This window comes from Pezoporus flaviventris, unplaced genomic scaffold, assembly GCF_033815535.1.
Source record: "Pezoporus flaviventris isolate CSIRO_AGI_PZ_B2104156 unplaced genomic scaffold, CSIRO_AGI_Pfla_v1 ptg000036l, whole genome shotgun sequence".
NCBI classification, from domain to species: Eukaryota; Metazoa; Chordata; class Aves; order Psittaciformes; family Psittacidae; genus Pezoporus; species Pezoporus flaviventris.
Genome location: NW_026892584.1, coordinates 44,517,039 through 44,541,922, shown reverse-complemented (window position 1 = coordinate 44,541,922; position 24,884 = coordinate 44,517,039). Strand labels below are relative to the sequence as shown.

The 24,884-nt window shown below is 43.7% G+C and overlaps 2 protein-coding genes across 2 annotated transcripts in view; one reads left to right on the top strand and one right to left on the bottom strand.

The window, feature by feature from the left end:
* Positions 1-11,125, top strand: part of RHOJ (ras homolog family member J) — a 58,557-nt gene extending 47,432 nt beyond the window's left edge. Inside the window, exons 3-5 of the mRNA XM_061464209.1 lie at positions 4,623-4,787; positions 6,142-6,237; positions 7,414-11,125. Of these exons, the coding sequence (XP_061320193.1) occupies positions 4,623-4,787; positions 6,142-6,237; positions 7,414-7,560 (408 nt within the window). The 3' untranslated portion in view covers positions 7,561-11,125. The remainder of the gene's footprint in view (positions 1-4,622; positions 4,788-6,141; positions 6,238-7,413) is intronic.
* Positions 11,126-20,200: 9,075 nt separating this feature from the next.
* Positions 20,201-22,982, bottom strand: GPHB5 (glycoprotein hormone subunit beta 5). The gene is made up of 2 exons (XM_061464304.1): positions 22,492-22,982; positions 20,201-20,586 (listed from the first exon to the last, which is right to left on the bottom strand). Exons 1-2 carry the CDS (start codon positions 22,693-22,695, stop codon positions 20,398-20,400), a joined length of 393 nt encoding a protein of 130 aa, XP_061320288.1. The 5' UTR covers positions 22,696-22,982; the 3' UTR covers positions 20,201-20,397.
* Between the last annotated feature and the right edge of the window lie 1,902 nt (positions 22,983-24,884).

Sequence of the window (24,884 nt, the reverse complement as noted above, 5' to 3'; positions counted from 1 at the left end):
CTCCTATCTCCAAATGCTAGCAACTGACAGAGTAAAGAAACAACCACAGCCTGCACAGAAACCTTGCAGAAAATCACCTACAGAGAATCGAGGGAGTAGGTCCCAGGTCCCAGCTCGTCCCAGCCTGGGAAGGTTGGAACCCACACCCGCCAGCTCCTCCGGTCACAGCTGGAACTGGAGGCACCAGGAGAGGAAAGCAGATCTGGGAGCCTGCTTCACACCCTGGGACCCAGGAGCCCTGGTTGCGGAGCTTTGCTTTCAGGAGCACTTCTTCAGTTCTTGGCTGTGCTTTTTTTGGCCATAACTGACTGCTATGAAATGCATAAACAATGCAGAAGGAGACTCTCCTGTCTCAGAAGGCCACGTACTACAGAAAATACTTTGCAGCAGGATGCAGAGGTCAAAAACCCCATCAGGACAAACTGTCACTTCCAGAAAAACCTGCACTCAGCAGGACTGGGGTTTTTATGCTTTGAGTATCACTTTTTTTTTATTTTTATTCCTTTTATTCCATGTGTGTAGGCAGCAGTGGTCACTTCATAGCTAGCTTGGTGTCATTTACCATCCACCCATCCTTTCTATTCACATGATGGAAACAGTTGATTCAAAACCAGTTCCACAGTATGATGCAAATCACCTATGCCATATTCAATTTTGTACTCTGCACTCATAAACACAGAGCCTGGAGTGTCTGTCACGATCCAGCAGCATGGCAAGCCTTTCCAAATGAGACGTAGTCTTATATTCAGTTCTCAGTCAGCCTTAATATTTCTACTTTTTTCCCACAGGACTGACAGTTCCACCTGCCACCCTTTTCCTCAGTGACACACCCTCTTATTTGTCCTCTATAGGCAGAAGAAACACTAATCTGTGACAAACTTCCCTCCACCATCCACAGGCATTTCGCCATCTCCTGCTTCAAACTAGCCAGAACACCATCTGCCCCCAAGAACCACTTCTAATGCATCAGGCTCATTTCCCTTTCAGACCCTGGTCCAGAGGATGTGGCCATCTAGTTAAAACTCAGAACATGAATCACTTCTTGACGACCAGATTCTATCTCCATGGAGGCTGAAGGGATGATGCTTCCCACATGCTCAAGCTATAACAACAGATCATCTGGGTTGTTTCCTCCCTCCTCCTTGTGTCACGTGGCTTTGCAAAAGGCATCAGTGTGAAGTCATAGCCAAAAATAGCATTTGACATTACAATGCTATAAAACATATGCTAATGAAATAACAATTGGAAAATATACTCCTGCAGCAGGACCCTTTGTCAGCCTGAATGGAGAGCTGGCAGAGACCCCAGATCTGGAGTATCTGGTTTTCTGCATCCCTGGCACAAACAGTTCTAGGAGGAAGAAAACAGTGGTCTGTTTTACCCCAGACAGGACTCAGGTGTGGAGTGCTTTAACAGGCTGACATGGCAGGGAGCCTGTGTAAGACCAGCACGGCAGCAACGCAAATAAAGCAAAGTTCACTGTACTTTCCGGGCCTGAATACTGCAAGGCTGATGGCAGCGACAGAGTGGGGAGGGAACAACACCAGTCTATGTGTCTCAGCTCTGGCAAGTCACAGTCAGGTAATTCAGCAAGGCCAAGGTCTGGAGCTGGCAGCAAAATAGAGCATGAAACAAATTAATAATCATCTACAGCCCAAGCCCATGAGGACTCAGGTCCATTCCCAAACACCACTGCCTGAAGCACCTCCGGTTATGTCCCATACCCAGGCAGAGTCCAGTCCCTTTTCTACGCTATTCATTTGCTTGACTTCAACCATCTCTCAATGAGAAATGATCCTGATGCGCCATATCTCATAATGGTCCATTGAAAGGTTTTATAGCCTTCTCCTGGAGAGCAGGTACAGCGATTGGATCCTTGGATCCAATTGAATCCTTGTCTGATGCAGTTTGGAGGCTCCTGCCAGTCCAGAGACACAGGCATGTAGAGAAGCCCAGATCAATTCTTCTCCACCGCATTTGTGCTTGTGCTTTAACACATCCATGCAAGCCCCATGTGCCCTGATGGGAGATGAGACCTCTGCTATGTGATGCATGACTGTCCCTCCTTATAGTTTATATAATCTTCTGTGCTGCTAATACAAATCAGGAACGCTCCTCCTGAAAAACTATTTTTTAGGGGCGACAAAGGAGCAAGCCAAATAAAATTAAATGCACTCTCCTGTAGCTGTCGCTGCCAGGCAGAGCACCTGGGGCTTTTAGTTTGCAATTGAAATGGTACAGTAAGTTCCAGCCCCTCTAAATATGCACGCCTGGAATATTGAAACTGGTGATACTTAGCCAGTTGCTTTCCAACAAAAATCCTGAATCATGATTCCTCGAGGGCTTGCTGCCACCGCGTGGCTCTTTTAGGAAGGCGATTTGCACCAATTAAGGCGCAGGAAATACCTTCACCAAGCACCTAGTATCAGCCCATGTAGACTGTGATATAAACATACTTAATTTTAGATTTTAAGATCTGGGTTAAAATAATGCCCCATAATCACGCCAGGTCTTCCTAACCCACAGCATCCCCATAAAATTCATCTGTCTCCATAATGCAATTGCTCCACTGATCCCATCATCTTGACATCCACTTTGCCTCTATTAACTCATCTGCTGGAAGCTGGGTGTCATCTCCAGAGCCTTGTATAAATCTCCTCCCACCAACTTTGTTTCTTCATGGCCTGTATTGCTGATGTTCCCACAAACATGTCTGAGGGTTTTTTTCCCTGCTGTTCCCTGAACATGGAGAATCCACCCTTTCTTGGAAGCTGATAAGTCCAGACACCTTCTTTTGTCTTGTAAATCATTCTTCCAGTTCTATGAGGCTGGAAGGACATAGGTCAGTTGACGAGTCCTCTGGCTTTACCCCAAATACTATGGTTGAGGGGCCGGAGGCTGTAACTGATCATTTTCCTGGTGAGGTGGGCTTGGAAAAATGAACATTCAGTTAGACAAAGCAAAACATTTTGTTTGTGGTTCAAGATGTTTCTTTAAACTTCTTTTTAATGGTACAAAGCTAAAGGTGCCTCATACTTCCTTTCAGAATAAATTATTAAGGTTTTTTGTTTAGAAACGGTCGGAGCAGACTATTTTTACATAATCCATTAGTGTTTTTATGCAACTAGTGTTGGTACAGAAGTAGCCTGGGCCATGTTATCACTGCATACTCAGTGAACAAAAGACTTTGGCAAGAAGATTTACCAGTCTCAACTCATAATTAAAGCCCTCTCATTTGCTGATGCAATTAAAGCAAGACAGAAACAAGGCTGAATTAAAGCACCATCTAATCTGGGCACACAGTGATAAAGTCCTGCATCAGTTTCTCCTGCCTGACAGGCAGCAGCTCGCATTGCTCCTGCCCCTAATGTGGGTTTTCCCTACCTCAAATAAATGTTTTCAAGTTTGAGCACCTGGATACTTTTTTGGTTTTCCTTTCTCATTGAGCTGTTAACTGTTTCAGTATCTGCAAAACAAAGCTGCACCAGTTCAATTTGCATACAGTTGTAACTAAAAGAAACCATATTGTAGAGATTAGAGGCTTGCCCAGAATGCAGAAACTATAAACTAAAGACCTAGGTCTCAATCAGGCTTGACAGCAACATATATTGTTGTTCCCTACACTCTAACTTTGTGCTCTTTTCCCTTTTTTTAATTCTGGACTCCTCTAAGGAAAAGTCTTCAGAACAGCAGCATCTGTTTCATTGCACTGACATTTTCTAACAGGTTTCGTTGAAAAGAACCCTCCAGACACAGCTACATGTGCTCTCACTATCAGACAGAACCAGTCTATTACTTTCACCTGGTTTGCAAAACCTCTGCTCACTTTCAACATCTCAAGCCTGAAAACAGAACCAAATTCTTCCTTGAAACTTAGCTGTCAAAGCCAGCTCACAACATGACACAGCTGTGCTTTGAGCTGTTTGAAAATTCACCCTTTTCACACCTAGCCCATAGAGAAACCATCTCTTTTTCCTCAGTCCAGGGCCTGTGGAAACACTGAATCACCATCAGTGATTTACCCAGCCACTGCAGGCTGGATTTGATCTGCTTTGTGTTTTAAAGATGAGTGTCTTCTGCTGACTGACACATTGCTGCATACTGTAACATGACTGCAATGGCATCAAATAGCCCAGAGACACCATTTGTTGCGTATGGTCATGTCTGTAATGCCTATTGGGGAATAGAAAGCCCATAATATTAACAGAAAACCCCCTAGTGATGTGTGCTATCAGCAAATATTATCTAGTGGTGACAGTGAAATGATAATTCCCAGGATGATATCGCAGTGCCAAAGGGCTGAGGCTTGTACACACAGCCTCGAGATCAATTTTTGTTATTCCAGCTGTGATGGATGCTGTTTAGCATTACCCTCTAAGCCACCATCACCACAGATAATGCACATACAAACAAAATGTGTTAGCTTTTTCGGGTAAAGGTGCTGACAAAAACAGGTGTCCCTGGCCCCCAAGGGGTGATTTTGCCCTCAGCAGCTACTCAGAGGTTGTAAATGTGCATGAGCATGGAGGGGCGGTGTTGAGCAGTTCATCAAAAGCCAGCATAATGCTCCCATATGCACTTAGCCCCCAGCCCATAACACACATGCTATTTTTCCCCTGCAGGAGGACTATAATCAGCTGAGACCCCTGTCCTACCCTAACACCGACGTCTTCTTGATCTGCTTCTCGGTGGTGAACCCCGCCTCGTATCACAACGTCCAGGAGGAGTGGGTGCCCGAGCTGAAAGTCTGCATGCCCAACGTGCCTTACGTCCTCATAGGAACACAGGTAATCCTTCTCTGGAGCACTGCCAGCCATCTCAGGGGTCTTCAGAGTGAGGGGATTCCTACTCCACCCCAGGGGGTGGCTAGAGGCTGAGCTTTGTGGAAAGGTTTCCTATTTAACTTCTGATGTGAAAAGCAGCCAGATTAGAGGAAAACTCAGGGGCTAAAATGGAAACCAACATGCAGATGTCCCATACTAGTCACAAGAGGCGAAACTCATTCATGTTTATTCAAATACGTATAAATGTGGCAACAAGGCATAAATGTCTATATGGAGAAAAGGTTTCTGACAGGCCTTTAGTGAGGAGAAAAAAAACATCAGAGTTTGTGGTTAGAAGCAGAAGCTAAACTTCAAACTAACTTTTAAGAATGGGACTAATTATCCAAATGACTTACTTAGAGACATGGGAAGGAAATAGCCTCCCTTCAAGTTTTGATATCAACACTGCAATTAGTGACTCACTGTCCTGCTTGTGTTATTGTGGATGTTGGACAAAATGATCAAATCACTTTATTTTAGCCTTAAAATCTATAAATCTATCAATAAAAATAAATAAATTTTTTAAAAGCCTTAAATATGAGTTTGCCTCCAGGACACAGAGTGGCTAGAGACTGAGAAAAGTAGGGATATGACCGTCTGGAAAACGTGCGAACACTGGACAGTAGGCTAAGCCAAGTTAGATAAAAAGAACAAACTCTAGTCAAAATGAAAATCTTCATGCCACAGGAAAGTCCAGTGGTTCTAACACTGGCTTTGTTTTCCACACTGGAGTAATCTAAATCACCTATTTTGAAATAAAAGTATTGCCCTTTGGATCACACTCTCTGAAAATGGATAGGTTTGAAATGCCAGAATGCTTCACTTTGATGTTTTCCATGGAAATAAAGGATTTTGTTTCAAGTCAGTCAGACTGAGCTGTGTCTGTCTGGCCTGTTAGGATGTTTTTGGGGTGATGCAGTGCAAGAGCAGGCTCCTCTTCCAGTGTGTCTCAGACTTCCACCAACGCTTTTCAAGATGCCTTGTGAGAGCCACTGAGAACTGCATCTTGACTGTACTGCAGCTATCTGAGCTCTGGCCAAACAGCTTGCCAATAAGAACTATTTCACACTAAACAGAAAAAATGAAAATAAAATAAAAATTAAAATAAAATAAAAAAAATAAAATATAAAATAAAAACTAAATTAAAAAAAATAAAATAACCCTCAAACATGTGAGTTCATTTCCAAAGTATCATCTGAGACTATGACAGAAGCCCTTATGCAAGGATATGACTGTGAGTTTGTAAAGCTACGAGTATCTGTCTCAAGCATTAGAGCAAGGCAGTTCTAAGCTCAGGGTTTGTGTATTTTCTAACTAGATCGATCTTCGGGATGACCCCAAAACTTTGGCTCGACTGCTTTACATGAAGGAGAAACCACTCACCTACGAGCATGGAGTGAAGCTAGCAAAGGAGGTAACAGCTTTTTCTGGGCTCCCATGATAACAGCTGATCACAGCTTTTGATGTTTTTTTTTTTTGTTAAAGGTGAACTCCTCTGGGGCACATAGGTTTGTACCAGCCAGAGATTAAAGCCTCTGTTCAAATAGGCTGGATCCAGACACAGGTTGTGTTCTGAGCCTGCTGTTCTGTTGTGATACCCAATTGAGCTCTAAGCAAAGCAACAAGGTATAGCAGTGGCAAAGGGGCAGCAAAACAGATTTTACTGCCTGCTCTACCTAAGTCAAGTTTCTTGCTCAGGCTTCAGGCAGGATGTGTGTGAGCCAAACCCCTCCCTGTGGTCACTTCTTGCCAAACTTATCCCTACCCCTTACAAAGCACAGACAGCTTGATTCTCACTTAGCCACTGCATTCCAAGCAGCAGAGAAGGAGCTCTCAAGGTGTGTGTGCTATTACACCTTTTCACAGGGAAGGTAGGGGGATTAAAAGCCCTTCTCAATCCCTGAAATACAGGCCTTTTCCACCTTATACACTGCTGTTGCTCTTACAGGCTCTGGCCCACAGAGGCCAGCAAGGGCATCCACTAGCAGAATAAGCTGAATAAGGAACAAGGTTGCTGAATAAATCGAGTCTGCTTTCCCAGGCCACTCTGTGTGCTTGTGTCATACCAGCACTCCAGGAGACTCCCATCTCAAGACAATGGTTCGCAATTCCCAGAAACCAGATAGAAGGCTTTCCCCAGGGAACAGCTCCCTGATATTGCAGGAGGCAGAACAGAAGAGCGACAGGTCAGGGGAGAAGAGCCAAGTATATGAAGGGGTTCAGCTAACAACCCAGCATTTCCTTGAAACCCTCCCCAACTGCACAGATGGGAGGCCAAGCTCCTGGTCCAGCACTCAGACATGGGTGCATCTCCTCTCTCTCTGGAGGGTCATGCAGAGAAATCCTGCTGCACGTTAACACCCTGTGGTGAGATAGTGATGTTGATGTTCATCCCTCAGGATGAACACCTGAGCTTGTTCCTTAATCCCACAGGCAGACGGATACAAAATAGAGCAATTATACGACCCCCTTTCTAAAGGTCTGGGCTTCCCTTTATGGCAAGACACGTATGAACATAAATGGATGATGGAACAGGGTCACTCTGTCTCTCCCAGCAGCGAGTACTCACATTTTCTCTGCTCTCTTTCAGATTGGAGCACAATGTTATCTGGAGTGCTCAGCCCTCACACAGAAAGGCCTCAAGACTGTCTTCGATGAGGCAATCCTGACCATTTTCCATCCCAAGAAGAAGAAGAAGCATTGTGCAAAGTGCCATAGGTGCTGCATCCTTGTGTGAAGTCACTTGGAAAGAAAAGCAAGATGAGTTCAATTGAAACAAAGCAGGTTAGAAAGGCAATGAAGGTCACATGAAACTGAAATGCAGAACATGACCAGAAAGGGGTCTTTCTTTACCCAAATATAGGAGCCCTCTGTTCTGTGAAACCTCCAAGTTGAATCACAGTAGGCCAACTCATGTCTATGTGCTTTCCTAACCCTCCAGAGCTGTACGCAGCCTGCTCCCACTACTGCAGACTGCACTGAGCCAACAGAAACCAGGGTGCCTGCTCCTGCTTGACTCTTCAACTTAGGAATAAGGTGAAGGTGGCATGTGGAAAAAAAAGTTCTAAAGGTGGTGAAAGAAATAAGAGAAACTCCATTTCTGGCCTTAAGCAAGAATCAATCAAAATTAGGAATTTGCAGTACTTAGGGATTGAATCTGAATTGACTGAAAGCACATGATCTGTAGAAATCTAATATGTAAGATATACACTATAGGTAGGGTGTACTTTTTAACTACTTTTCTTTTATAAGACCCACTAGTTCAGGATATGCTTTAGTTTGTTCAAATCGCATGGAAGCAAAAGTGGAGCGATTCCAATTTGTTTTCACTTAATGGTGAAACCTCACAGCATCAGGATGTTGCTGCACCCAAGCAATCAAAATGGATCAACATTTACCTCCAGACTTAAGGAATGTCCTTATAACAAAAAAAAATGCAAATAACTGTATTTTTACAGGGGAATGTTCAGGCTGAGCCATGTTTCCATAAGCTGGGAAAGGAAGAACAGAGTTGTAGCATTAATGTACAGAAACAAAGAAAGTCTACCACCAAAGAATATAGCCCTGGACATGAAATAGCAGCATGGAACCATCTCCCTTCCAAACTGAGAACACGAATGATACACATTGCCATGGCAACTGAAAATTTACCTTATAGATCAGCTGGATTTCTACATCTCACCCAGCAGACAAGAACAGCAAAAGCCAAAATGCCAAAGGTCATACTGACTTCAAGTGCTTTAAGGTGATCCAAATGCCTTAAGATTTTTTTTTCTTTTAATGGAGTATCTCATGTAAAAAAACCTATCAAAGTTGAGATGTAAACATGTTGATTTATTGTAGCCTTCTTCCCCCCATTCATTACTTCCTTCTTTGCTCCCATTTTTCCATCTTCGTTACTGTGGGTGCTGTTTAAGTTGCAGCCCGGCTGCAGTCAGCAGGAGGGAACTTTCACAAAAGTCACAGGTGATTGGCTGCAGCTGACAGCACAGAGATGGGATGTCCAGACCTTAAGGGAAGGGAAGCTGCCTGTTAGCTCTCTTTGCTGTTGAAGAAAGTGTGCCTTTTCAATAAAGCCTCTCCAGGGAGGCTGTACATACCGCAGCAACACAGACGCTCAGAAGTGAACTTGACAGATGTCTTGTTACTTCCATCTGCCTTCAGGTACCCTGGCAATACCATGAGACTGTCGTTATGTATTCCATTCCCCAAGCAGAAAACCACAGCGCCAGCAAATGCAGATTTGAAAACCTCTGATGTAACTTCTTGCAAAGGCAACGCCTGTAGTTTCAGGAGTGCTGTAGCAGTAAGCAAGTAACAGCAGTACACCTTCCTAGCCTTGGGGCATTCCCCCACACCCCACTCCAGGGGACTGCCGGTCCACTCCTCCTCAGAAGCACAGTAGCATGGCTGAGCACACGCATGCAACCAGAAGAACTCATGTGATTAGTGGTGAATTATAGACTCACTGTTACTTGGAGCAATTAGTGACTTCAGCAGAACTGTAGGAACTGCACCCTTGCCACAGAGAAGGGAACAAGCATGATGCAGTGCCCAGTCCTGCAGCCATCAAGGATTATGGAGCCAAGCTCCTTTAGCACAAATTCACTTTACCATGGACACCTACAGAAACCACCTCTGACACCCAGAGATGTTTCCAGGTAGAAATCAACAGTTTTCTCTGACCAAAGTGATCAAATTCAAGGCAAGTGCATTGTTGCCATTACCCAGCCAACTTTCACTCACCATCTCCTTCTTGCAGCACACAAGCATGGATGAAAACAACATTATGCAAAATCAAAGACAGACAAAAGAAAGATTTCCTCACTGCTGTCATTCTTTGCTCCTGATTTACATTTTGTTTTATTATGTCCCAGACATTTGCTTCAAATGAACTGGCTGACAAAGCACAGCTCAGAGTGAGGACAGTGCTGAAGCCTGGTGAAGGAGTTCACGTCATGCCGCAGAGGCTGTGTTGCCATCCCCAGGCAGAGCAGTGAGTATTCACATGGCTGGGAGACTGGCAATCAGCTGAACTATAATGTGTAAAGAGATAGTAGGGGAGTATGTGGAAAATTAGGAGTGGATTCAATATATAAATATTTAGGTAATGTTTGTTGTGTTACAACATAACTAGAAGTCCACTGAAACAAAAAGAAAAACCTTTCAACAGTTTTCAGAGAAAATTAGAGCTCTGTTGTGCAGCCATTTACTTCAGTGGAAATACAATGGGATGATTACTTTGTTTTAGCTCATGTAGGTTGCTGTAGAGCGCTAGCCTATATACAAGTCTCTGGTTAAAGTAAGTGAAGTCTGTTTTAGCTGAAGCACAATGCAAACATTCAGGTTGGAGCTGCCAGAAACTCTTAGAGCTTTACAAAATACATAGGAAATAGAAATCTAGACTGACAGCTGCGCTTATCATAAAATAATGAGCACACTGGAAAAGTGCAATCTAGCATTCCCAGCATACCCAGAGAAAGCCACAAATAATCAAATGATATTTTTGTTTGCCACCAAATATCAGGGGTGTCTGTTAATACTAATAGGATGGCATGGGATATGAATATACAATAAAAAACAAATAGGAATTTGTAGCATTAATGTAACTGCAGTGGCTCAAGAAAAACCAATTTAAAAACACACGGTGATGTATAAGCTAAAATGGTACTGTCCTAATGTATTAAACCACAGCACCCTGCCCAAATCATTGCAACTCTGTTTGAAACTATATTTTTTAAAATAAATATTTTTAAAATAGCTATAGTTAATTCAGACCCCATAAACATTATTGCTGTATTAGATTATGTAGATACACTTATCCATGTAATGTTGATCCTTACTCAAGGATCTGCCCTCTTATGCTTATTATTTTGGGGAGGCAGGAATAGCACAGGCCAATAGCTTTTAAAAAGGGATTGTAGGCAGATGGAAGGAGACTCATTGACTATTTGGCAAGTCCTACCTAATACCTTTTCTAAAAGCCAACAGATGGTGCGTGAAGAGGCAGTAAAGCTTATTTTCAGAAATATCACAACACCAGACACAGTGCAAGCACAGGCATAAGGCAGCAGATATAAACTTCAAGTTATTTTCAAGCACCATTAGTAACAAGAAAAGAAAATCAATAAATGATTGCCAGGTGAAAGGAGATAGGCTTGTTCAGTGTAAGATGAGCTAGAAACCAAACCCCAATTTCACCTTCAAAGGAGCACTCTTAGGAGAGTCATAGAGGCTATAAACTGTGGGGAGTGAAGGCGGTAAGATTTGCATGAAAAAGTCTGGGAATGAGCTCTGAGGCCTTGATGAGTTGGAATGTTGAAAGACAAGAAAGGTAAACAAGCAAGCCTTGGGGGATAGGCCGGGATGTTGTTGTGGCAGGGGAGATTCGCATGCTGAAACAACTGAAACACCCCAATCTGGTGAACCTGATGGAAGTGTTCAGGAGGAAAAATTCAGTTCAGTTAGAACTGGACTTTCCTATGGCATGAAGATTTTCATTTTGACTAGAGTAAACCTTGCTCTTTTCATCTAACATGGCTTAGGTTACTGCCCAGTGTTCAGACTTTTTCCAGCTCATGGAGAACTGTGTGGTCACAGTATTTGAAGACCAGATGCAGCCTGCGCTTCCTCCTGAACACTTCCAGCAGTTCACCAGATTGGGGTGTTTCAGTTGCTTCAGCATGCGGAGCTCCTCCGCCACAGCAACATCCGGGGCTATCCCCCAAGCTTGCTTGTTTACCTTTCCTGTCTTTCAACATTCCAACTTATCACCCCAGGGCTTGTTAAGCATCAAGGCCTCAGAGCTGATTCCCAGACTGCTTTTCATGCAAATCTTACCGCCTTCACTCCCCACAATAAACCATCCCTGCAACCTGTTTGACAAAGTCCTCTTCACGCAGCCAATGTCAAAACCTTTCTTGACAGACTTGCCTGTGATGATAGTCTGCTATCATTTCAAAAGCACTTACTGGATCTGCTAGATCCTGTAAAATCCAACTCCTTTGTCCTCATCTGAAACCTTAATGTTCTACCAGGAACTGTTAACCTGAAACTGTAGTTTCAGAGTTCCCAAGGGGTTTTCACGCAAACTCTTGCAAGGATATAATGGAGATACCAGGTATTAGAGAGAGATCTCAAGACATTACAGAGTTGTTATCACATTAAAGCAACCTACAGATGCCTCTGCCCTTCAGAGCACTGCTAAAACAACAAGCCAGTGGAACTGGAGCAACCAGTTCCAGCATGATGTGAATGAGGTACCACAAATACTTCCACAAAAAAAAAATGGGGAGAACCTCATGCAGATCCATCTAGGAGCATTTGTTCAACCAGGTATAAGTCTAGCAGATGTAACTTCACCACTCAAGCTGCCATGTCCTTACAAAAGCCCCTCTAATCCCGTCTTTTTCCATAGCTTACTTATGGTCCATCACCTTTTCTGTAGTTTTTTTCCCCCACGTGGCATAGTAAATACCTCTTGATTCACCATACTGAAACTTCATCTGGATTAAAAATAAATTGCAGTAGCATCAACCAAGTCAGGTTTGTTTAGAAGCACATTTGTCTTCTCCAGCTAAGCAATCAACATATGCTCATGTTGGCCCAGAGACCATTCGTTCAGTAAACAGGTTGCATGCAGGAATCTGCCTGCACATGCCTTTCTCCCTAAATTTTCCTTCTCCCTGAAGAGGGTTTGTAATGTGTTTTATCCTACATAAGAAACCAAATCCGGAAATCACAGAACGTTTTCTTGGTTCACAACTTTCTAGGACTGGGGGAGCATCTGTTGTGACAGGATGTGAGCATGGAGCAAACTATGTCAGGTAACTTCTAGACACATTTGACCTTTGATGGCTGACACATTTGACATTTGTAAAAATGAAAATGAATCTCTACTATAAATGTTATTTTACTCTTAGTGAATAAAGGCCCTCTGAAAGCAGGAAAAAGCCTCCACTCTTTTTGGTAGTGGCTTGTGATCTCAGCTGTCTTCACTTATCAAAACAAAAATATGAATAGAAGTATCTTTGAATCAGGAAGTGAGACAAAACCAATTAGATGCAAAGAGTGCAATAGAATGGCATCTGCACTTCTGCTTTGGGGGAGAGATGCAAAATCAGGGCCCGGAGCTGCAATTAGTCAGTTTGATCCTAAAATTTAAATTTCATTTTAAATGTTAAGGGATGCTCACAACTAGGATGAAAAAATCCTCAAATACTCTTTTCTTTGTTTCGGTTAAAGCTGTCAGAAACATGTGAAGAAGAATCTATTTTTCCTGGGCAGTTCCAGGAACCCCAATAGAACAGCAAAAAGAGTCAGAACCTCATTGTCAGAGAAAAATGAGCTCACAAACCCTTCTATCACAGAGCAACAACCAAAACTCATATGAATTGCTGTCAATGGTGAAAAATCTCTTTATCTTTGAAAATATGTTAACAGAAATAACTTTGAACATGATTCCCACCCCCTCTGAGAATGTGCAGACTGTAATGCAGTGTTTGGCTGCTTCTCCTAACTATAATTTTAGGGTGGGACTTTCAAAGATTCTGTATGTTGGCTTTGTTTCAATTCTCATGATGACAACAGAAAATTTCAATGGGGTCCGCACATTACTAATGCAGAAAGCATCTGAGTCTTTCCACCTTTTCTGCCCTTTACTGTTGCTGACCAAGCTTTGAGCACACAGATATGCTGAGCCAGGTCCAAGAATCTTTCATACCTTTTGGAGGTTGTGGACTCCTGAAAGAAGTTGGGCATCTGGAGGCTTTGCTGGTCTGATCTTCAGCTTGAGCTTTGGAGACTGGATTTGTAACTCTTCTTTTCAACCATTACCGAGGCTGAAGATGAAAATGATGATAGTAACAGTGTAATATTCAAGACAAATGGTATCTATCTTTTCTTAGTTTGACACAGCACTAATTGCTGTCATTTAACTTCATCTTTTCCCATTCAGGATGCCAAATTTAATTTTGCATTTGGTTTTGCCGAAGATCAGTTTGAGCTCTTGCTGATACCAACTCTTCTGAATTTTGACTTTGATCAGAGGTTAATGAGTTTGGAATAAACAGTTGTCACCAGCCTACAGTTTCCAGATCTTTCAACAAAGCAGTTATTTGTACTGATAACACATAGAAGTTTTTGTCTGATATCTGTCAAAGTAGTTTGGGTGTAAGCCATACCCATAACATGACTGTCATACCATCTTTCCCAGCACTTTTCCCCAAAACAGGCAGCTGTTCTACCTGTATCACAGAACTGGCAGGCACTGAACTGCCTTGTCAGTGTGGAGTAAATGAGCACAAACTTTCCTCAAGCTTGTAAATATTAAATCATTGATAAACAATAACATTAAGCAATGTGAGAGGGAAATGACATTGGCAGTCTTCTTCACCCATGAGCAGAAGTGCAAGGTGGTGAGCCCAGATTGCCAGGTGGGAAATGCTAGCATGGTGTCCATGCTGCCCCAGCACGTATGGTGCGAGCCTGGCAAAAGCCTGTGTGGAATCACACTGGGATACCTGGGGCACAGCAGCACCTTGAGACTGGGAGGGTGTCAAAGAAGGCTGCAGAGGAGCAGGGAGATGGACCTGAACTGTCCTCGAGTGCAAGATTAACTGAATCCAGTTTAACCTGTTATGATATCGATGCACTTGTCACATATGAGTGTTTCACTGCAAAGAGATTCTCTGCTTCCCTGAGAACACAAAGACAAGAAAATTTCTTTCCTTCCTTTTTGTGTAGTACTTCAGCAATACTTAAAAGTAACAGTGCAAAAAGTTATTCTAATTGAAGCAGATGTAATAACCTCAGCACAAATCAGGACGTAACACATCATCAGTCAGCTTTTAGCAAGATAAGAAAAAGAGTCATTTATTTGATGTGACCAACTGAATTTTTCTCTCTTAAAAGTTATTGTTTGCAATATTGCGGGAGTATGGGACTGGTAAAACCAAAGGATGAGTACTATAACATTATGTTTGACTTTTGAATGATATATCTTTTTTTCTAAGATTCATGAAAACATCAGAATTCATGTCAAAGCAATAAGATTTCAAACCAAGGAAACTCTTTTTTCCAGCAATTACATTTTTCCTAGTTTAAAAAGCATGTAAACACTATTAGTTTCCTATTTACAACACATGATTCTGTACTCTTTTGCTTATCCTCTTTTAAACATGTAATTATTGTATATTGTAACTGCACATTAATATCATCTATTGTACATAGTTTTATTTTAACAAAATAAATGTATTACAAAATATTTTGACAGCATCATTTAGAGAAGGTGCGGTGCTCTGTTTATTTTCCCAGATGTTAATCACATAAAACCTGCAGGACAATTCAGATAGGAAAAACGTGTACTAACATATAGGGCTGCTTTTTGATAGTTCTGGAACCACCTGAACATTCCAGTGTCCCCTGCAGAAAGTCAAAGAGGAGATGACACTGATGAGGTTTGCTTGTCTCGGGCATGTTCCTTTTGGGAATTTTCCACTAGGAATTTTTAGGGCAGTTCGTTACGCCCTGACAAACCTAACACACAGATTACAAAATTCTTTGATAAACCCTTACTGATAGTAAGGAAGATGAGGAGCTGTGTAGCCTTTTGTTCAGCACACAGGGCAGGGTGAATCAGGAGAGAAAGTGAAATGCTGAAAGGGCTGAAGAAGTTACATAAGGAAAGACAGCCCTTAAATGCTGGACTGGAATCAAGAATATGACTGGCTCTAGACTTCCAGGGATTCGGTGCAGCAATGTGGATTTTGTCTAAAATAAAAATTTAAATTAAAAAAAAAATCAGTTTCTTTGCTTTCTTTAGCATTGCCTTCAAGACCAGAAGCAATCCCATTGACCAGCTGGCCTGGTCTTCAAATTAAGACTATAAATCCCACTATTCCTGAACAGCATCCCTAATAATGATTGGGCTAAAGAAGTAAGTTTCACTAGAGAAAGGCTTTTTCGCGTTCCTGCAGTCTGCAAACCTCAGCAAGCTTAACCAGCCTCTGCTTGGGGCACTCACTTGCAGAACAAAGGTAGCAAGTTCTGTTTCTAATAAGAAGGCACTGCAGCATGAATACCTGGATGCTATAAATAGGTATGTTCCCAAAGGAGCCAGGACAATTCAAGAGGGCACACGACATTTATCTGCCCTGGAGAAAGCTCTGGTATTAATAACCAGACTTTCCACAACTACACTTTCTCTGGGAAGCAGTAGCATGGAGAAACTACATCTGGGATCAACAACAAGATGCTGAATACATCTGCCAGAGCAGAAACTTCCTAAACTGCTGCCTGCTAAATCTGGTGGATATAGCCAGGGAAGGATATATATATCCTTGATGCTTTCACATTTCCCTGAGGGTCCACTGCTGGCTACTGTCAGCAGCAGGATATTGGATGAGACAGCCCTTTTCTCCAACCCAGGGCAGCAGGTCCTATGTTTTCATGTGAATACAGTGAGAGCAGGACAGAGCTGCTTGTCTCATCCCCCAGAAAACAGTGCAAGAAATGTGTCCAGGGTGAAGCAAGGGAAGCACCCTACCCTTCCTCTTATTGTCACTCAGGTTTGAAGACAGGGTGAAATATCCTGATTTCTGACGTGGTCAGTCTGGCTGGGCACACTAACTGCAGCACAGGAATGAGGGGAGCTGAACTGTAAGACCCAGGGAACTTTTGTAACCATCATATAACAGGAAAGCATTGTGAAAAATCAAAGCACTGCATGACTGTGACTATTGATGCTCAAGTTAAAAGAGTGACAACAAGCCTGAGAAACTGAGTGCTGTGCAGGATACAGATATGACTCATTACAAGCAACCTGACAATCTACACATTCCAAAACACACCAGGAGGAAAATAATAGCTTTATTATCAATCCCACTGACCAGAAGGGAAACCGAGCCACAAAAAAATCCACCGATTTCTCCCTATTCACCTGGGATGCTTATGGCAGAGCCAAGAGCCAAGTGCAGTCCCTAAGCTGCACAGTCATGGCTTCGTATATCCACCTTCTCCTTCCTGAGCAGGCAGATAAAGCCATCTCCCTTACACAAAACTTTTCACTGCAGCAGGCATTCCAAGACGGGGCTGCAGAGCTGTGAATGGTTCAATACTGAGACTTTGCATAGGAGATTCTCTCTCACTCGTTGCTTTGCAAGATACAATTCTCCCAGGCAAGTCAAGTTCACCTTATACATGTAGAGCAAAATTTCCTTCCCTTACTTTTACATAGTTCAGTTCATGCCAGATTAACTGTGCAGTAGCAAATGACACTTTTAAGAGCTCCACATTGCAGTATGTGAGGATTTTTGTTTGGTGCTAGTGGGCAGTGTCCTGGTGAAGGGGACAACCAAAGTGCTACAAAAGCACAGTAAGAGCTTTCACAGGAGACAAAATATCTGGGACGTGGCAGTCTCTATAGCAAACACCCCTTGCAAATTCATCCACCAGAGACAGCTGTTTGAGGGCTGTTTAATTGCTTTGGACAGGGAGGATGTTGAGATTTAAATCTGTGGCTTTAAAGAGCATTAAAAGCCCCCCAAGGAGCCCCCAAGGAGATGAAGGTTGCCTGGAAAGGGCATTCTCATGCTTTGAAATGTGTGGGCTATGTTGACTGTCTGTAAATTTTGAGCAGAACATGCCATTCCAGCTGCAGCAAAAAGGGTGTGAAAGCTAAAAGGCCTTGTTGCAAGTATTAAAACTGGTGGGAATTGAACAGAATGAAGACTTAGTAGTGTAATAAATTCTGGAAAAAAGGCCCCTGGTTTGGACACACAAGCAGCAGGAATGGTGCTGGCTCTTTGAAAGTCACTTGTGGGAATCCAGCGTATCTGGATGAAATGGGATATGCACCAGTCAAATAACCTAGTGGGCTCTGGCATTGGCTGTACTTTTGTCACCCACAGCAAATCCACAGCATCTCCATTCACTTTTGCTTTCCTCCTTAAAAGACCATCCAGAAGTGTTAGCATGGTTTCAGTCAATACATCCTTCCCACTCTTCCACCCTCCAGTTTAGCTGCTACTGCATCAGTCAAAACCCTCTTTCACACTCTGCAGAGTTTTCTTCTGAGCACTTGCTGAGGTTCCCACTGTCTCACCATATCTGGGTAGAGCCCATATTTCCTATTGGCTGCAAAGGAAAGAAGTTTGCCACTTTCTAACCCTACTTCTAATCCTGATGCTATCACATCCAGACTCCATGAGAGAAGTCCAGTGAAGGAAATGACTTCATATCAGCATTGAGGAGATGTTTTGCAGGTGTTCACGGCTCTGGCAAAGAGTTTGTCGGAGCTTATACATATTCTATGTAAGAAATCTTTACACATAAATAAATATCAATTTGCTTTAAATTGCTTTCATACTACAATGTTGAGGTTTACAAAGGACAAAAAATATTTGGTAGGTCTCCCATAATAATTGTGATACCAGTTAGAAGAGTAACAAGATCAGAAGGATCGTGAGGTGCGATTTGAAACAGAACACAAGAACATCTTAAAGGGCAGTTAAATCCATCAGCAGAAAACTAGTGCTGCTGCTGTTTGACACAGCACTCTATTCAGAATTAGGGAAGGCAGAGTGATAAAGTCACCTCTTTCCTACTTGTCCTGGGTTCAGCAGTAGCAGTCATTTTTCTCCTTCTTGGTAGTTGGTGTAGTGCTGTGTTTTTGACTTTCGGCCTGGGAACGGTGCTGATAGCGCCACAGTGCTGAGGTGTTGTATTCTCTTCCCTTGTTATTTCCTTTATCATCATTATTATTAGTGGTAGCAGCAGTGGTTTGTGTTATACCTTAGTTACTAAACTGTTCTTATCTCAACCCATGGGAGTTGCATTCTTTTGATTCTCCTTCTCATTCCTCCGGGAGCAGGGGGAGGCAAAAAGGGGGGAAGTGAGAGCGTGACTGTGTGATTTATGGCTGACTTAGTTTAAACCACAACACTACTCAACTATAGTGCAGCTTTTACAGCTCCACAGACAAAAAAAAGTCAGCAACTAATCAATTAGAGATTAAATTAAATCTGTCTCAATGAGGACAGAACACTTGGGGGAGTTTTCAGCATGAAACCCTGGAAATGAATGTGACTGCATCTAGAAGACAAGACACTTAATTGAGGGAAGGCAGGTGCAGACATTAGTCTCAGCAACAGTTCTCTCCTAATGGCTATCTGAGAAGGTGTCTTTGTTTTGTAATCTCCTTGGAACCTCTCCCACTTGGCAACTCTTCCTCCTTTCACATAATTTCCCATTTTATTCAGGGGAGGATGAGGGATGAATATGGATCTGTCCTCCTGCAGGTGGAAACCAGAGCACAAAGGCAACTTACGTGGCTGTGGTGACCACAGGGCTCTTGCAGCAGCTCCCAGGTGTCCCCTAGTCTGTAAATGGTCTGAGAAGGTGTGAACCATCTTTTGGCATGTTTGCTCTCTTTCCTAACTGGGCTTGTCTCACCCACCCTGGCCACATTACTGGCCATTCCACAGCTTTCCTGTGAGCACATCTGACTGCTCACAAGCTCTGTGTGCAGCCACAGAGGAGCAGGTCTCCATGGAGCTGAGCAGCACAGGGAAGTGTGAGACCACCCTTCACAGCCCCCTTTCCCACCAGCTCAGCCAGGGGCTGGCTCGTTGAACCCAAACCACAATCATCATATTTTGTCTTGGTCCCTCTGACTCTGGAAACTGTCAGGAAAGACTCCTTGGGCTCTGCAGAGTCTCACTGATTCTACGTGGAGTCAGTTTCCCTCTGTCCCTGGACAAAAGCAGGTGGGAAGATACATGCTTTTGGTTCTGCAGATTTAATGTGTTGGGTTTTTTTTTCCAAGGATTTGACTTTGGTAAGGCAATTTTTTTTTCAACAATATAGCTCCAATTAAGCAAATCACTGAAATATGTGCTTAACTGTAAAAGTCCATTGATATTAAGCAAAACACTTAAACATGAGCTGAAGTGCTTTGTTAAGTCAGGGCTGAGTATGCATTCACACTGATTTCAAGGTAGCAATTTGGGTATCCATTTCCATTTCATTGGCCTTAAGGCTCTGTCTTTGGCTGCTACTCCTGATAGACCTCAGGGTAAGAAAAACTAATGGCGGGGGTGAGGTGGTGGAGATATTAGTAATTGCATCTACATTACTGGGAAGGAAATAAAACCTGACATGAATAAAGAAGCTGTTACAGAGGTGGTGATGCCTCTGCGGTCTGCTTCCCCCCCTCCCCTAGTGACTGTTAGGTCCATGTGCGCTTTGTGCATGGAAAAAGGTCACACAGTGTGAAAAGCCTCTAAGGAAGGGAAACGGCACCTTTTTTTTTTCTTTTTCCCCCCTCCCTCATTTTTTACCACAGGATTTGCTATTATAAGGCTGTGCACTACATTTCTACAGCAGTAATGCTTTGAACAGCATGAGGAGTGGGGTTAAGCCTCATCTGCCCAGAAAAGTTAACCATTAAGATCATTAAAGGGTATCATCAAATCCTTGACTGTCATAGTTACACCCTCTGTAATGTTGGAGGTACCAGGGAGAAGAAGCCGGAGAAGAAGCTGGCCTCTCCTCACTTGACATGGGAAAGGAGAGCTCAGGCAGTTTCACATTCAGTGGTGGCAGTGGAGCAGATGTCGCAGTCGCAGCGGATGGCCACAGGGTAGGTGTAGAAGGGATCCACATCAGGGGCACACTTGGGCAGCTTCACTGTCATCATCTTTGTCTCATTGTAGGTGCAGACACGGTGGTAAGACTCAATGTAAGGTGGTTCCAGCACCGGTTTCTGTGAGGGAGGAATACTGGCCTCAGACAAGCAGCAAGACAAACATCTGGTGTTCCAGTTTCCTCAGGGGGATTTAGTGTAAATAGGGGAGCCACTGGATCAGGTGGAAGGGACCATGTAAATAAGTTTTAGGCTACATCTTTCAAGACTTGCTTCTTGGAGCCCTGCCATGGAGGAAAGTGGGTGTATGTGCATGTTTCTCTTTGTTTAAAACATAAAGCTCCAATTAAAGCTGCTTGAAGGAAGACAAAAGCCTACCCAAAAAGCTGGCTTTCAGGAGAATATTAGTGTTTCAACCAAATGCTCATGTTTGCCAAAAGCAGTTACTTTTTTCCAAAAGGATTGATTGTCCACCAAAGAAAATGCATTCTGCTGGAAACCCTTCCCTGTGCACAAGCTGCCTAAGAGTAGAGATGCATCCAAGTGTCAAATGGCTGTTTTTTTCTCAGACAGACCTGTCTTCCCAGTCAGGCTGTGCATCCCACAACACCCGATGGAAGTACACCATGGGGGATGAACCTGGCACAGCAGCCAGCCTGGAAGTCTGCAGTTCCTCATGAGAAAAACAGCTTGGCCAGAGACCTCAGACATCAAGAGAAAATGGGAGCCTGAAAGTCCTGAAGCCCCCATTGCCAAGTGGTACCACAGTGGCATTGCTTTTGCTGAAAAGTGAGTTTTTCCTTGACAGGGGCACCCATTTTCCAAAGACTCCAAGAAGAGGCAGAACACACAGGAATGGGAGTCTACTCACTTGTGAGATGGGACACAGCATAAGGTAACACAACCAGGAGACATTTAAATTTATTCTTTCTTTCACCCTGTGCTGTGTAAAGAGCCTGCCCTGGGAACCAAGAATGATAGCATGGAAAAGAACAAATGCAACATCTCAGCAAGAAGATATTCAAACAGCATCCCTCTTCCCAACAGCCCCCTCCACATACATCATGGTGCTTTCTAGAAGCTGTTGAGCCTACAACTGGATGTGTTCAGCTTAACTAAATGCCAGCGGTGTTGAAGTACACTAAGAAAGTCTGCAATGTCTGTGCTGCCAGAGGAGCTTCAGAGTAGGGGGAACAAGGTGATGAGAAGTCCCTTGAAGGAACCTCACCCCATCAGGGCAATCTAGCCACTGCTGGCCTTTCCCCTTACCCTAGCAGGCAGTGAAAAGGGCAGTTAGAGCTGGCGTAAGACCATGTATCCTCCCGTGGTCACTTACAGGGTCCTTGTCTTCATGTGGATGAAATCCCTCTGGAGTCACGAGAGAGTTCCCTGAACAAATTAAATGGGGACTAGCCCCTTGAGCATTCCAGTGGCAGAAGGGCAAAGACCGTCAGAAACTTGTTCTCTGAAGTATGTGTAGAGGAACTTATGCTTTTTTCTCCCCCCCCCCCCCCCCCGTATGCTCCCAAAACATAACCACTTCATATTTATACAGGGCTGTGATTTAAAACGGGACTGAATTAGAAGCAGACATTATCTTTGCGATTTGTTTTTTGGAATAAAATCTATTACCCATCAATTGGGAGCTCCATCTTCATCTCAAAGGAATTTCTTCCAGTAAAGGAACAAAGACCTTCTCTCCGTAAGTGTTCAAGCTGCAAGAGGCTTTCAAATTGCATAATGAGAGTATTACGTAACTGCTTCATTAATATCATCACATGCCCCCTTGAGGCAGTGGAAGGAGGGAGGGAACAACTGACAGCAAACACTGCTGGCAGTGGTAGCGAGGTGGTTGTGGAGCGGGACGAGTTTGCCTGTTTAGTATATAGCTGCAAGCTGCTTAATGTTGGGTGGGTTTCTTTTCTTAGGTGGGGAAGCACCTGTACTATATATCACCTATGGGGAAGCACAGTACCCAGGGATGTTGGTGCCAGCCAGCCCCCCTCAGCGCCGGCACAACCTCACCTCCCAGGTCTCGCAGCGTCCCCAGCACGCATCCGTTGTCACCCGCAGCCCCCTGCAGCCAGGTTTCTTGGCCAGGAAAGTGAACTCGCGCACAGCACAGCCAATGAAGGTCCGCAGGTCGATGGCAGAGGTCTGGAGCACGCCGCCACAGCCAGCCAGCAGCAGGAGAAGCACAGCGCCCAGCAGCTGGTGGTGGAGCTTCATGCTGAGGCAAAAGGGAGAGAATCAGAGGGGTGGAAGAGCCAGCACAGTTCAAGTACAAATGTACAGGCTCAGCTCAAGCTGGGGCTGCCCTTCCTCCCCTCAGACATGCTATTGCCCATCCTCATTCTGCCCAAGAGAAGATGGACAGATGTAAGAACAAGGGGCCACCTACCACTTCACCCAAAAGTGGAAAGTCTTAGTGAAAATGTCTGTAAGAGAATACATCAGCTTGCAGACTTTCCCTGCAGAGCAGTGGGTTTTGCCTGGAAGTGAAAAAGCCACCACCCAGTGCCCACAGAAATCTCTATATTGCAAGTTCACTTTGCAGATAACCTTTCCTACTATCCCACTTGGGTTGCCCTGAGCTTGCACTAGGCAGGTAGGCGTTTGGCTTCTCTCTCAGTGCACACACACGTTGTTGGCTGAAGTCCCTGACAGTAGTGGCCCTGGCAGGTCAGTCTGGAAGGGCTCTGTCCGTCTGTCAGGCACACCTATGGGAGGTAATAGGTTCCCTGCTTTGCTGCACAGGGGGAAGGCAGCGCAGCTGCAGCATCATGCATTCATTAAGGTTCAGTATGCATGTAGCACTAGCATTTTGACTCAGGCACTTAATTCTGGATTTATCCCACTCACCTTTTAGCCTAAGTTAGGAGCCAAGCATCCCTGAACTTGTGCTATAATCTCAGCACCTCCCAAAAGTGTTACTGGAGTTGTCATTACCAATACCCTGAGCACTGGACTGGTGCTGGTCCACTCCCAGGACTGCAGTCAGAGAGCCTGGGAGTCTTTCCTGCACACACTGCCCTACCAGCCAGCTCAGACCCAAGCAAGGCTGCTAAACTGGTGAATGGAACTCTTTAGACAAGGGAGCACAGGAACGAGGGACCAAGGCTTAAACTCCTCACACTCTCTGAGCCCAGTATCAGCCAAGTCCCTCTGATACTTGCTGCCTTTCTGTCTCAGTGCAGAATGTAACCAGTCCCTTTGGAAAACTTCCTCTGTCAGAAAACAAAAAGAGCTGGGAAGTATCTCTAAGCCACAAGATCCATTTTCTGCTTCACATAATTGCACTGCATTTAAAAACGTCCACCTAGAATCCCAGACTTGACATTTAATTTTGAGAAAGTCAGGTACTGCATGAGGCACACAGACTTGTGTGCATTGGCCTGTATCCTCAGATGGACAGATTTAAGTTGAATGAGTTTGTCTTGCCTTTCACCTGACTGATGTTTGAGTCCCCAGGGTTCTGTTAAACCAAATCCTTTAAATTTGCCAAATACAGTTTTAGATTAGCACATGAATTTTGCTTCAATATATGTTGCCATGCATACACTATAGTCTTGTACGTGATTGAAAAACAGTCTGTTTATACTTAAGCTTCAACAGGGCAAAAAAAGGTGAATGTTCCTTATTTTTAAAAGCAGACATCTGCAACCAGAAAAGGCAAACTTCAGAACAAATTGAATATTTATTCTTTGCCACTTTAGCAAAACCTGCTTCTTTATTCACGAGCCAGAGCCATGACATGGAGCAAACACAGAAGCACACTCACCTAACTTCTTGGAGTCAGATCTCCTTTTGCAGCTTCAAATTGCAGATGGTGTTTCAGGAAGTCAGAGTGAGCAGCAGGAGACCTACACAGTGATCTTAATCAGTTTTGTGCTCAGTAGATCTCCCCAGTGGTTGCTACTGGGTTGCTTAATTGCTTAAATATATAGAAAGTGTCCTGTCAATCAAGGCAAGACAGAGGCAGATTCTGACTTGAACAACCCAAAGCATCAAAACCATTGACTGTAAAGTGAGCCTTTCCTTTCCAACAGCAATTAGCTTAAAGGGTATTGTTTTGCAACATCAGCGTTGAAACAAATGGAATATCTTTGAGAGTGAAATAATGAGCAAGCACTGGGGCAAAATGGATCTTCTTTTCCGTACTGGAATTGCAACACAATTTATGAATAGATTGGGGGTTGGCTCTGAAATCATCATTACTCCCCTAATTAACAAGCCCTGAGCAGACACCCTGAAGGAAGACTTTTCAAATGTTTTGTGAACAAATACTTGATTTTTTTGTCAACTGCGTAAGATCTTTTTTTATTTGATTGCTCTGTACAAGCAAAGGCAAGGGATGGGGGAAGGAGGTGTGAGTTCGCAAGAAAAGCAAATGTTCTGCTGAGGACCCAGGCAGCTGT